General features: G+C 42.4%; 1 protein-coding gene and 1 long non-coding RNA gene across 2 annotated transcripts; both read left to right on the top strand.

The window, feature by feature from the left end:
* The first annotated feature begins 328 nt into the window (after positions 1-328).
* LOC138956888 (FMRFamide receptor-like) lies at positions 329-1,357 on the top strand. The gene has a single exon (XM_070328105.1). The coding sequence runs from the start codon at positions 329-331 to the stop codon at positions 1,355-1,357; it is 1,029 nt and encodes a 342-aa protein (XP_070184206.1).
* A 4,761-nt stretch (positions 1,358-6,118) lies between these two features.
* LOC138956889 (uncharacterized) lies at positions 6,119-8,166 on the top strand. Its single transcript, XR_011452855.1, has 3 exons — positions 6,119-6,182; positions 6,525-6,618; positions 7,170-8,166. It is a non-coding gene; the product is annotated as an uncharacterized lncRNA (long non-coding RNA).
* Positions 8,167-14,101: the final 5,935 nt, after the last annotated feature.

Raw genomic sequence — 14,101 nt, 5'->3', positions numbered from 1 at the left:
CCTCTTTCAGACGATCCTGCTGGGACGATGGTATAGAGAGGATGTGTTCCAGCCATATTCGTTCACGAACCATCATGAGACCGAGCAGTAGTGGTAAACCTATCTAGAACCAGTTGGGTTCTGAATGGTGTTCGTTGCTGCTATCGCTGGTTGAGAAAAAGAGGACACCTTTCATCTGGACAAGTTTTACACAGACTAGACAAACAATTAGCTTGCAGTTCTCCTTGACAATTGACCAGCAGTCATAGACAAATATCAGATCGTCCATTCCAAAGGACAAGGTCTGAGAAGTTTGCCCGCAATACATGAATGCTGACACTGTAAAGGCATGGCTTCACCTAACTGGCTGTACGTGTTCTTGCTTCTCTTCGCTCAGTTTGGAGACGTGGGCAACACCCCGCTGGACTCTACCAGTGAACATCCAGCACCCAGCACTGGAACCTTTGACTCGTATCAAGTGAACACCACTGTTCTGTCTCACCAGCACTGGAGCCTTTTTGAAACAGCCAGCTTTACGTTGGGAGCCTACGTCATTCCAACCATAGCGACACTGGGACTGTGCGGTAACGTGCTGATATTGGTGGTGTGGAGCGCTGAGACTTTCTTCAACCCCGCCACTTTCTTCTTGAAGGCGCTGGCTTTCTCCGACACCATTTTTGTTGTCTCTGCTTTCTGCTACTGGCAGCCATTCCTTGGAACGCTGAATCACCAGAACATAACTACGGCCACTGTTTTTGTCTACAGTCGCGCGGTGTCGGCCTACACCACTATGGCCATTGTATTCACCCGATGGTTGGCTGTTCACAAACCGATGAGGGTGAGATCTCTTCTGACCAAACGAAACGTGGTTGTCAGCTATGTTCTCGCGTTTCTCTGGTGCTCGTTGATTTTGATTCCATTTTTCTTTCAGCTTTGGAAAGTCACTTCCTGGGACATTGATCTTCTCACTACCTTCAGCATCTCAGACGGTGTGTGTGTGGGTCTGCCCATCGTGGTGATGGTGTTTCTCAACGTCAGTCTGGTCAGCAAGATGTGTGGACACCGCGCCACGTCCGGTCTGGGCCAGCAGTCCACAGCCAGTGTCGCAGCACGCTCCTCGCGCTTCCAATGTCTGCTGATGGCTGTCGTCTGCCTCAGTGTCACCACCATTCTCTCCTACCCGCTCGGCTTCGTCGTCCGCGTTCTGAACTTCCAGCGTAGTTCGGCGATTAACGCTGTTCTGAACGTTGTCTCGGGCGTGTTGGAGGTGCTGAACGCGTCTATCAACGTGGTCTACTATCTCCTCTTCGCCTCTAATTTCCGACAGCTGCTCCGGAAACGATTTGGTTACCGTTCTTGCTCCAGGAATCAACCTTGAGACCCTCCCAACGATTCGGATCTAGAAGGTCTACATATTCACGCCCCTTACTCGCCTCACCCCCGTCCCCACAACACACACACACACACACACACACACACACACACACACACACACACACACACACACACACACACACACGCCTTAAGCATGGAGCACCTTAAACATTTGTTTGAAGTGAAATTAGAATAGAATAGGAATGGTCACGTGACATTGAATAGCCAATGGGTAATAGACCAGTGTTAAAGAATTAGAATACTGATGGTCACGAGACGTGGAATAGCCAATGAAATGTGAGAATAATGAAAGATAGAGAAAGGTATATATGTACTGAACAGAGGAAAATCTCTCTCTCTCTCTGCACCCGACAAAGAAGAGGTAAGAAGTCCGTTTGTAGCAAGTCAAGTCAAGTCACCGGGAAACAAATCCAAATGTATGGCAACGTTAATGATTATGAAAGGATAGGGTAATAGGATGCATATTTTCTACCATGTAGTAATGGTTGGCAAAGTAAATTCTTAAATTGTTTTCTGTTTATTATGCGGTATGACTCAAGCTTCTCTCTCGTCTAAGGTTCTGATTGTGGTTGTTCTCTCTAGTCTATGACTACGTGATGTTTGTACGCTCAGCTGTGTGTAATGCATACATAATTAGCTTATTGGTAGATTTAACACACGGGGAATGGTGTGTATTGATACGCTGTGCGTGTTGTGGGATAATACTCTGGGCGTGTTGTGTTGCCATGGTGCTTAAAGATGTTTGTTTTGGCTAAACTAAAGTTCTCTTTGTGCCATGGTTCAACCGTACGTCTGTTTGTAATTTATCGTTATTCGTTGTACGTATGTTTGTAATTCATTTGTTATTCATTCTACGTAATACTACTGGTAAACCATAACGGGTTTCGCAGCACCTAGCAACCCATGGCAACAACACATAGCAACCACACTTAGCAACCACGCACCACACATTTATGTCTTAAAAACACATTCACTCAAGCACATTACGACAAATAACCATGGCACAAAGAGAACTTTAGCTGTCTCTCTCTCTCACTTAAACACACGCACACACACAACACACACAACACACGCAAGGATGCACGCGCGTACACACACATGCACATACGCACACACACACACACACACACACACACACACACACACACACACACACACACACACACACATACACACTTGCAACCCCCTACACACACACCAACACCCCCCCGCACACACACACACACACAAAATACCGAATAAGCCAGAAAACAGGTCGAATCCCTCTCTCAACAGAGTGTGGGAGTAATGTTGCTATCGTGACATTTCTTACAACACATCTCGTGTTTTTGTAGAGAGCAAGGTGGGTTCTGCTCAACTAGGTCAACAACAGAACGCGCCGTACGTGCTAAACAATGCTTACACAACGAGCACACTGTCTTTTAAGTTATAGCCAGTACCTAATTGCTCTTCCTTCCACCAATTTTACTCTGTATTTGTCTTGAATTTGGCTGACTTGTTGCTCTTGTCTGCCTTTCGCCAATGTCTTTCTGTGTATGTGGTGTCATGTATGTCTGTCTGTCTGTCAGTCTGTCTGTCTGTGTTTTTCTTTTTTTCTTTTTGTGTTTCCGTCTCTGTTTCTGTTTTTGTTTGTGTTTTTGTTTCTCTCTGTCTCTTTTTCTCATTATCTCTGTCTGTCTGTCTGTCTGTCTGTCTGTCTGTCTGTCTGTCTGTCTGTCCCCCTCTCTCTCTCTCTCTCTCTCTCTCTCTCTCTCTCTCTCTCTCTCTCTCTCATTTTTCGATCTTTCTACCTTCTGTCTCCTCCATCTGTATCGTACCATTCACTCCTCTGATGTATTACCTTTTTACTATCCCAATACCAGTGCTACCGTATTCTCCACTACTTAGTATTCTTCCTTCGTCCCCCTCCCCCGCCCCCCCCCCCTCCTCCCCGTCCGCACCCCCCCCCCCCCCGCCCACCCCGGCCTATCCTTACTAAATGAGCAACACTTCTTTAAACCATTCCTTATTTCACAACTTAGGCAGCTTGTTCATTTCTTTAAAAAGTGATCGCTTCTTCCTCAGCATTCTCTTCACTTCTTCTTCCCTCGTCCCAACCGGTTCTTACTCAACTCCATCAAGTACGGTTCTGAGCGTGTACAGCAATGGAATGTGGTTTTAATTTTCTCTATGTCTCTCACGTGAGATATATCGAGTACTTATATATTATTTGTACTGTGAGTGAATTAACGTTCGAAATCGAAATCATACCGGCAACAGGGAGACGGTAGAAATAAAAAGAGGCGGACTCGCTCTTGTAACCGGCGGCCATCGGGTGTGAAACGACTACACGGTGAATTGGCACTTCTATATAAATTATACTACGATCCACTGAATGAATACAGTGAAATAGGAAAGGGGAATCGGAGAAACAGGAAATGGAGAAACGAGAAACGGTCAACCGGGAGTGCACCCCCTCAAAATCCCTCATTTCCCCACCGCCCCTTGCTCTTCCACCCCCCTCCCCCCCCCCCCTCCTCACCGCTACCGCCCCCTTCTCTCCCTGCCTGTCCCCATGAATGATCGATCACGCGGACCGTCCAGTCCGCTGCCATTGCTGACCCCTGGCCACCGGCGCTGACCAACGATTAATGCCAGACTTCTCTGCCCATCCCGCTGTCAGCCGCCCATTTTCATGCCCCCTTAGGCTTATATGTTAAAAGGAGTATTTACTTACTTCGGCTGGTATATTATCAGGTTAAAGTGGGCAGCGCACTAAACAATCATACTGCTTTGGCTTAAATTGTATAGGGCCAGAAGTCTATTATACTAGTATTTCATTCACTTGTGATAGGGCCTATACGATGGCTAGGGGGCTTTTTATGGGGGCGAGGACGCCCCGATTCTATACGGATAGTTTAGAGGTTGACCATGGGCAGCGCCATTTTGTTGTGAAATACGTCATCAGTTTGTGTACACAGGAAGTTGTGACATCCGTCACCCTATGGGAGGGGTGAAGGCAACATTGTTCATCTGTAGAAAGTTGTGAAATCCGTCACCCTATGGGAGGGGTGAGGCAAAATTGGTCATCACAGAGTTTGTGTAACACGGGAAGTTGTGAAATACGTCACCCTATGGGAGGGGTGACGTCAAAATTGTTCAACAAAAACATGATACGTCGCATTGTGCAGAGTCAACTGCAACAAACTCAAACCGAGCCATTCATACCTAGCTGTATTTGAGTGACTTATATACCGACATTTTTATTTCTTATTTTCAGCACAGGTGTAGGAAAAATCATGAACCAAAATGTTATTTATTTTCTAATTTAACATTTTTTTTACAAATATGACCATGGTCTTTTAAACATACAGTGACATTAAACATTGTTATGTTAAAAAAAAGAAAAAAGAAAAAAAGCTTTTGTGCACAAATCAGAAAATACATTGTACATTTTACCTACAGGCCAAACAGTGTCTGTTGGCGGCAAAGGACCCAGCAAGTTGCTATTTTTAGATCGATTAAAAGTTGTCAAGAACAGGCGCTTACATTTGGATGTGTCCACTGATAGTAGGTTTGGTTGTGATCAATCAGAATGATGTGGGAATAAAAATGTATGACAGTTTGGTATGATGACATGTAATTCAAATATGCTGAAATGTAATATTATACATGATATGATATTATTATGGCTGTTGCCATGACCATGAACCCCAAGAAAGGTTTAATGTTATGTAAAATCAAAATACCAAAATCAAGCACCTACTAATCTGGTCTTGTGTCGTTTTTTATTATGTTTTATTTTGTTGATCAATTGATAAATATGTCTTCCCAACATATTACAAATCAAACAGAAATAAAGTCTTAGAGAACTACAATAGTTATTGTTGCCGTCAAAACCTTGCAAGGCCTCAACAGAGATAGACTGGATCGCCAACTTCGGCGCGCCGCGGTCATTGGCTCAGTATTGAACTTGCGTCAAGGCCGATGCGCGTAGATTCCCAGAATGTTTACTTTCGGTTAGATTCTTCGACAGCATTCGCAGAGGTGACTGCCGTTACAGAGGTGAGTAAAACTGACCATCGAAAGGAAAATAAGATTCATATTGGTAATACTAATAACATACTTGCACAAGCATGTATCTACCAAAACTGTATGGGAGCACATAGTTGGAAAGGCGTGGTGAAGCGATCAAATCGAATCGTCCGTCTCAGTCAGTGCACTGATCAGCCACCACGATTGAACGTCACTGTCTGTATTTTGTATGTAAGCAGAGCTTCCAAACTAGTTAAATCCTGATGTAGTTTACAAAAACAAAACAAAATCTCATTCCTGTTCCATTGTTATTCTTGTAGTTGTGATATATTCTAGTGAAACTGAAAGTAAGTGTTAAAAGCAGAAAAGCCGGACTGAATCAGGTAATTGGGCTGGGAAAGTTTTGCTAAGAAATCCTGTTATTTCCCTGGGTTAATAAGCATCTCTTTGTCCAACTATTTACACAATTTATTTGACTAGTTTGTGGTTTCAATTGAAATTATTGTTGTATTTATTTCTAGACTACAAGAACTTGCATTGATTGCATTTCATTGTTACAGCACAAAACACTGAATGACACATACTGATTGACGAGCATGCCAATAGCCTTCTCGTTTTACAGTATAGGTACTGATAGTTGTATACAAGTTTGAATATCACTTTGAACACTGCCACATTCAGTTCTTTTCATCATTGAATAATTTTGTTTCAGGAAGCAAGCACCACTTCTGTTGTTGATGAAAACCCCTGTACAGTCAGAAGTGTGTCAAGCTCAAAGTATTATTTCACAAAAGGTGAGAAGTTATTCGTTACATTTGCAACATTTATTGTTGAAAAATATTAAACATAAAGGCAGAATTTGTTTGTCTTGTGATTGTGATGCCTACAACTACACCCGCTTGTGATTTCTCAGTCAAGTTACTGCAGATTTGTGTATATTTCAGTCTCATGTGGTATTTGCCATATTTTTGTGTGAACATGTGTATTTTTCAAGACTTAGATTCTGTGATAACATAAAATACCATAACACATTTGACACCAGTGCATCATATAATATTTTTGGATAATTCTCATTACGCATGATGTTTTATTGTGTCACTGTGTGTACATTTACATGTGTTTTTAAATGTCAACAGGTGACAGTTCCACTTTTGGAAGAGGTGTGCAGTGAGATTGCAGAAAATGAATGCCTGTCAGCTGATCTGTGAAGCCATGTTAAAACCTTGGACTGTAAGTGTTTAGGGAAACACTGTATGAATGAATACAATTTTGTTGGAGTAGTGTTTTCACTTTTGCTTATAATGTAAAACAATTTCAAGTTTAAATTTCAAGTTATTCAGTTACGCTGAGAATAAGCTGTCATATATACATGACAAGTAAGCAGTGCTCCCTGTATGGCATACGTGTAATTATTGTTGATCATTCGCGTACACATTCCAGACTTGTCAATGTGCAAGTGTTCTTTTTGGATACAATGGTGTGTGTGTTTGCCTTTCTTTTAAAGTTATACGAGGCAGGGAATTATCCCAAGATATGGACTAATAAAAATCTATTATTGTATATATATATATATATATACAGTGGACCCCCCCCCCCAATTTGATAATCCCTCCCTTTTAAGACCTTATTTTGTCAGTTTGTCTGTGCATAACTTCTGTAAATTTTCCTTCATTTTAAGACTGCCTCCTTTTAAAGACCCGCTTTCTCAGATTGTTTGAGGTAATACAAAGGTGGTTCTATTGTATGTGTTCAAGTGTAAGACTTTGTGGTCTGTTTGACAGGTGCTGTTCTTCGGGACAAACTTCAGGTGTTTGAGTCATGCCTTGGTCTACGAGGGAAGTTCCGGAACGCGGCCAAGGAAAAGGCTCACTCATTGTACTACGCAAGCCATGCAAGCATTACAGAGGTCACCAAGTCGACTCATGCATCAGCTTCCATTTGCCTCAGGATGTTTGAAAGGCTGGTCGAAGCAACCTATGGGTGCAAACAGGAAGACAACGCGAATGACCGACCGGTGCCAGTGTGTGAGGAAGGATGTGATCAGGTATGTTGCTGGGAGTGTGGTGAAGAAACTAAAAAAGAAAGTTTGGGGCCTCAAGAAAGGTGCATACAGATACGAGAAACTGCGCTGTTTAGAAGCACTGAGGTTCAGTGAGCTGTCAGAAAGTGATTGTGATTCTTCAACTGACATGACAACGGTGCTTAACCGAGGAGGACTGACATTTGTCAAAGACAACATTGTGCAAATGTTCCTTGACATGCAGGACATTTTTCGTCGGACTGTGGGTGTCGCTTGCTCTGCCAAAATGAAAGCTGATGACAAGGACTTTCTGCAACAGTGCCAAATCAATGATACAGTGCCTGTGCTTTTTTATGACACAGTTTATGCATTTGACATTTCTTTGAAAGTGCAAGAAGATGTTTTCGAAAATGCTGTCCTGCTTTTTTTTTAAAATCCGAGTCCACCACAAGCTGAGGACAATGTCAATGATGGACAAAGTGCAGCGCGGGTGGAAAGAGTAGAGCATGAAGAACAGGTTGCGTACCAGTGACACTAACATTAACAAGGTGTGAGACGGGCAAAGTTAGCTACATATGCAGTTGATCATATCATTAGTGCCAGTCCACGGATGCTCCCCCCTTGTTTGTGTGTATGTATGCGTGCAGGTTTGCATTTCAGTCTGCATGAGGTGAGCGATAGTGATTTTTAACTGTTGGTGCTCAGTGATTTACAAGCATGTTTTCTGTTGCTATGTAAATTCTCCTGTCTTATGTAGAACTCACACACTTTGTATCACATTTTTTTTTTACAATAATCTCTCTTGGTGCTGCATGGGTACGAATATTTTAAAAGTTTTCAGGTTCATGTTATTCTCTAGTTTCACTTTTTGTTTTACGCTCGACACGTGTTTGAATCTGTATCTGTCTGCAAGTTCTGTGAGTAAGTACACCTGAATCCAACATACTAAAGAGAAATCAGTATTTAGTCTGTACTTTAAAAAAAATTGTTATTGCTTGCATTTTTCTTCCGTTGTATTTGTTATGTCTTGAAAATAATAAAAATTGCTTTGAAAATGTATTGTGTACCGCAGTCAGAAGTAATTTATTACTTTTGGGAGTTTAGTAACGTGATATCAGTTTTCAATTGTTCGTTCACTTATATTGCTTTCAGATTTAACACACAAGAAACAGTAGCACGGTTTTCGTTGCGAAAATGTGCATTGGCAGTGCTACGCGATCGAATTGTGTATTATGTACACGCGGTGTTCTTCTGGAAAAGACCGAAGCGACATGTGACGTCAGTCGTTCAGCCCGCGAGCGGTGGGAGGGGGGGGGGGTTCACATGGTTTGTTTGTTTGTTTGTTTGTTTCAGAACCACACCCATATACACACATTTCACATGTAAACCATTTGTCCGCCCCCTGTCGATATTTATCGACTAAGTTCCTTGTACTTGAATGTGTATGATAAAGTGTAAAGGTATACTTAAGACGGGCACAATAGCTTAAGGGATGAGGCGCCGGCCTCACAACCGAAAGGTTGAGTGTTGGAATCCCGGCTGCGCCTGGTGGGTTAAGGGTGGAGATTTTTCCGATCTCCCAGGTCTACTTGTGTGTCGACCTGCTAGTGCCGTATCCCCCTTCGTGTGTACACAAAAGCACAAGACCAAGTGCGCATGAACAAGATCCTGCTGTAATCCATATTAGAACTGTTAAGGCGTATCAAAATCGACACTGGACCTCTCTAAATACATGGGAATGTCAAAGGTGAATCAGCACAATTTACACAATCTTTACATATTCCAGAATTTAAAATCCAATACCGATATAGCCTGCAAACGTTCCAAATCAAGGATCAAAAACCAAGAAAGGATTAATAATTGGAATGTTTTATTCGTACAAAACCAAACATTCACAAGAACTTCCACATAGAAAGTGAACAAACAAGAGACACATTAGACAAACATAGATGATGCCGTGACTCAGCTTAGAATGTGACAAGGATGACTTCAATATGATCGAAGCAACTCCACCATAGCTTCTTTGAAAAATGCTAAGTGCACTCGTAAACCTATGTGTATAACACAGCAGTGTCTGGACGCATGGATGGACCTTGTACCCGCGGACAGGTCAACAAACACTGACCAGACCTTGTGACGACAGTTGGTCAGTCTCTTTCGTCTTCCGTACTTACTCGCCTATTGAACCAGGAAAACCTTTAGATTTGGTCAAGGTCCACGGCAGTAGATTTCGGATGAGACGAAAAATCGAGGTCCCTTCGTGTACACTACATTGGGGTGTGCACGTTAACGATCCCATGATTGACAAAAGGGTCTTTCCTGGCAAAATTGTATAGGCATAGATAAAAATGTCCACCAAAATACCCGTGTGACTTGGAATAATAGGCCGTGAAAAGTAGGATATGCGCCGAAATGGCTGCGATCTGCTGGCCGATGTGAATGCGTGATGTATTGTGTAAAAAAATTCCATCTCACACGGCATAAATAAATCCCTGCGCCTTGAATATGTGCGCGATATAAATTGCATAAAAAAAATATAAAAAAAATCCCTGCGCTTAGAACTGTACCCACGGAATACGCGCGATATAAGCCTCATATTGATTGATTGATTGATAGATGCCTGGACTTTGTTATTCTTTTCCTCTGGAGTTTGCACTTGTCATTTTGTCAGACCGTGACCAGCTTGGGAGACGAATGAGGCTGTCTTTTCCACGAGTCGGTTTCATGGACTCGCCCGGTGGTCACCGCTCCGTCACCAGACTGCGGGTGTCCGAACGCGGTGCTGCGGGAGGGTTGTCGTCGTGGGGCTTGGTGTTTGGTGAGGTTGCCGCGGGACACAGGGAATATCTGTGGCCTTAGAGAAAGGTCAGTCCTGAACGATATATTAGGCCATATATTATGGGCTTCGTTCACGGTACGTGTCTGTCTCGCAAAAGAAACAACAAGTCGCGTAAGGCGAAATTACAACATTTAGTCAAGCTGTCGAACTAACAGAATGAAACTGAACTCACTGCATTTTTTACAGCAAGAGCGTATACTCGTAGCATCGTCAGTCCACCGCTCGATGCACAGGCAGTGAAATTGACAAGAAGAGCGGGGTAGTAGTTGCGCTGAGAAGGATAGCACGCTTTTCTTTATCTCTATTATTTTTAACTTTCTGAGCGTGTTTTTAATCCAAACATATCACATCTATATGTTTTTGGAATCAGGAACCCACAAGGAATAAGATGAAATTGTTTTTAAATCGATTTCGGAAATTTTATTTTAATAATAATTTTTATAATTTTAATTTTCAGAGCTTGTTTTTAATCCGAATATAACATATTTATATGTTTTTGGAATCAGCAAATGATGGAGAATAAGATGAACGTAAATTTGGATCGTTTTAAAAACCAATTTTTTTTTTTACAATTTTCAGATTTTTAATGACCAAAGTCATTAATTAATTTTTAAGCCCCCAAGCTGAAATGCAATACCGAAGTCCGGCCTTCGTCGAAGATTGCTGGGCCAAAATTTCAATCAATTTTATTGAAAAATGAGGGTGTGACAGTGCCGCCTCAACTTTTACAAAAAGCCGGATATGACGTCATCAAAGGTATTTATCGAAAACAAAAAAGTCCGGGGATATCATACCCAGGAACCCTCATGTAAAATTTCATAAAGATCGGTCCAGTAGTTTGGTCTGAATCGCTCTACACACACACACACACACACACACACACACACACACACACACACACACACACACACACACACACACACAATTCATGTTGGGGAAGTTCGTATACAATTGTTTTCTTAAAAAAAACCATAATGATTTATGTTGTTGTTTATGTACATGTATGTGTCTTATAAACCTAAATGGTTTCATGACAATAAACTATATTCTTATTCTTATTCTTCACACACACACACACACACACACACACACACACACACACACACACACACACACACACACACACACACACACGAGGTATTGCACCTCGCTCATAGCGGATTGAAAGTATGTCAAATACACGGCTGAGTAGCCGTGGGTAAGTATACTTCGATACTTCGAAAGTGTACCTTGGCCGGGCTGTCTGCGGAGCATCCGCCTACCGGCTTGCACATCTCGTCTCTACAATGCACTTTGAAAGTGGACTCTGGTCCAGCTGACAGCCTCCGACACTCGCAGCCAATCAAAAACTGCAGAGCGTCTGCAGAGCAACTGACACGCCCCCTTGACGACAATTCGCCCCCCCCCCCCCTTTCCACCGTCCGTCCTACAAAATAAAAGCAAAACAAAGTTACTCTTTGTCAGATCATTATATTAGACAGGATCGCCAACTCCGCGCGTGCGCTAGGGCGGCAAGTTGCCGAAATAATTGTGCCGCCCAGTTCGTTTTGTTTACAGGCAAATCAAGAAAAACAAAAACAAGAGTGAGACATGTTTAGCATGAACAGATACGTATACTTTTTAAAGGGGATATACCGTTACATTTCTTCTGCTGGGGCAAAACATTTTAATATGCAATGTTTTGTAATGGTTTCCCAGTGAAAAGACGACGCAAGGGAGTTAACTACCGTAACCGCGATTGAATGCACAAACATTTTCCTTTTAATTAAATTCTGTGTGGTTGCGTGCCAACGCACACAAAAACACCAGTCATAGATGAATGTCTTGCTCTTCATATTTAATTGAACTTTTTAAGGTATATGTCATACATGCACCATATCTCGCAAAACGAACTGTGTTTGTGTTGTATATGTGTGTGTTTTTTTGTGTGTTTTTTAAACACGCACGGTATCGAACAATACTCTCTAGCCCCTAATAGGCAAAGTACCTGTGGGACATGTCACATGAAGCACCATTTATTGATTGAGACTTCAGAGGCATGATTTGAACTATTAGGCCTAAAAAAATAAGTGTGGTTACGGTAACCCGACCTACCCTATTTTTAGGGGCCGACCCTATAACTTTTTATTACATTATTTTGTCCAAAAAAATAAATAAATAAATTAAAAAAAACGAGTGCAGAAAACGCAATGAAAGCGAAAGCGCTCGAGTCGCACACTTATTTCCCTGTCAAGTAGGTTTAATTTGTTAACATTAGAAAAAAAAGTTAAAAAAAAAATGATTGCCTACCTTCCTACCCTATTTTTTTTGTGGCTTTGCTACCTTAACCACACCTATTTTTGGGGGGCCTTAGTTCAGAGTCTTAGCAGTTCTCAGAAAATATCAGTTATCACATGCTTTACTGGGGATGGCCAAATCTCAGAATTTTACTTCGTCAGCTGGGCGGTAAAAATCAAGGGTCTGCCAAACCCGGCAAAATAATGCAGTAGGCAGCCCAGAGATCCCTAAGTACCTCTCCCAAAGATGGTACTTTTCGGCAAGATTTACAGTTTCAAGCTGTTAGGACAACTTCTTTGAACATGTGATTTTATAGAGGTTTTTTGGGGAAACTGAAAGGTAGCCTCGTCAGGGGACAACTATTCAAACCCATATCCTCATCATCTTGTTTCTCGATTGAGAATAATCATTTATAGATGACTATTATTCATTTCCCTTGTTGGGGTGTACTTGCATGTACTGGTGGTTGATTACCCAAATGTCCTCTCAGTGATTGAGGCTTATATGAGGCTCAGTGATTATAAATGTCACTGTTTCTTTAACTGACGGGTTTATTCCGTTCTTTTATGTGTACTAATGGTACATGGTAGATATGGGGAGTGGTGTAGTGGTTTGTTCAACCCATCTCATTATTTTGTTTCTCCACAAACAGATAATCATTTATGTATGATTTGTAGTGTACCTCATAAGATCTGAGTGTTATAATCACAGTAGCTTTGATAGTAGAGGCTGAGCGTTTCCAATGAAGGTAAACGTATTGTAGAGATCGGTAGTCAAAGCTGTTTTGCCTGTCGGTGATGAGAAGGTCATATATATTGCCCTTGGTTGGGCTGTTGCTCTCCTAATGTGAGGCAGATTAAGTTGAAGTACTTCTCAGTGATTGAGGATTTCGTTGCATGTGTACCTCACAAATTCGGATGGTTATGATCACAGTAGCTTTGATAGTAGGGGCTGAGCGTTCCCAATGAAGGTGAACGTATTGTAGAGATCGGTAGTCAAGGCTGTTTTGCCTGTCGGTGATGAGAAGATCGTATATATTGCCCTTGGTTGGGCTGTTGCTCTCTTAATGTGAGGCAGATTGAGTTGAAGCACCTCTCAGTAATTGAGGGTTTCGTTGTATGTGTACCTCACAAATTCGGAGGGTTTTGATCACAGTAGCTGTGATAGTGGGGACTGAGCGTTCCCACTGGCAAGTAGTTGACTCTGCGTGTTTAAGTAGATAGTTTGGTCAGAGTTGATCTGAGGTCTTATTGGCGGGTAACAGTTCCCGCTCATGGGTTGGCTGGTTCGTGTAATTAGGGGATAAGTGTGTGTCACTCAACGTCCCTGTGGTTGGGGGTGGCGTCAGCGATTGGTGTAGTGGGGCTCTTAGCCTTAGGCTTGGTGGGCGGAGTTATTGTGGGGGTGATTGTTGGGCGCGAAACTGCGTCCCTCCCTGTCCGTTGCGGTTGGGTAACCGTGTTACGTGTCAGTTCTTCCGTGTACTTAGCACTGGTAATCAGTGTAAGATTAAGTAAACTGCTCCCCGCACCCCCCAAGCCAGAGAACAAGTTAGTTTCTATCCCCCCCCCCCCCCC

This window comes from Littorina saxatilis, unplaced genomic scaffold (genome assembly GCF_037325665.1).
Source record: "Littorina saxatilis isolate snail1 unplaced genomic scaffold, US_GU_Lsax_2.0 scaffold_2674, whole genome shotgun sequence".
Lineage (NCBI taxonomy): Eukaryota > Metazoa > Mollusca > Gastropoda > Littorinimorpha > Littorinidae > Littorina > Littorina saxatilis.
This window is presented reverse-complemented; position numbering and strand designations above follow the sequence as displayed.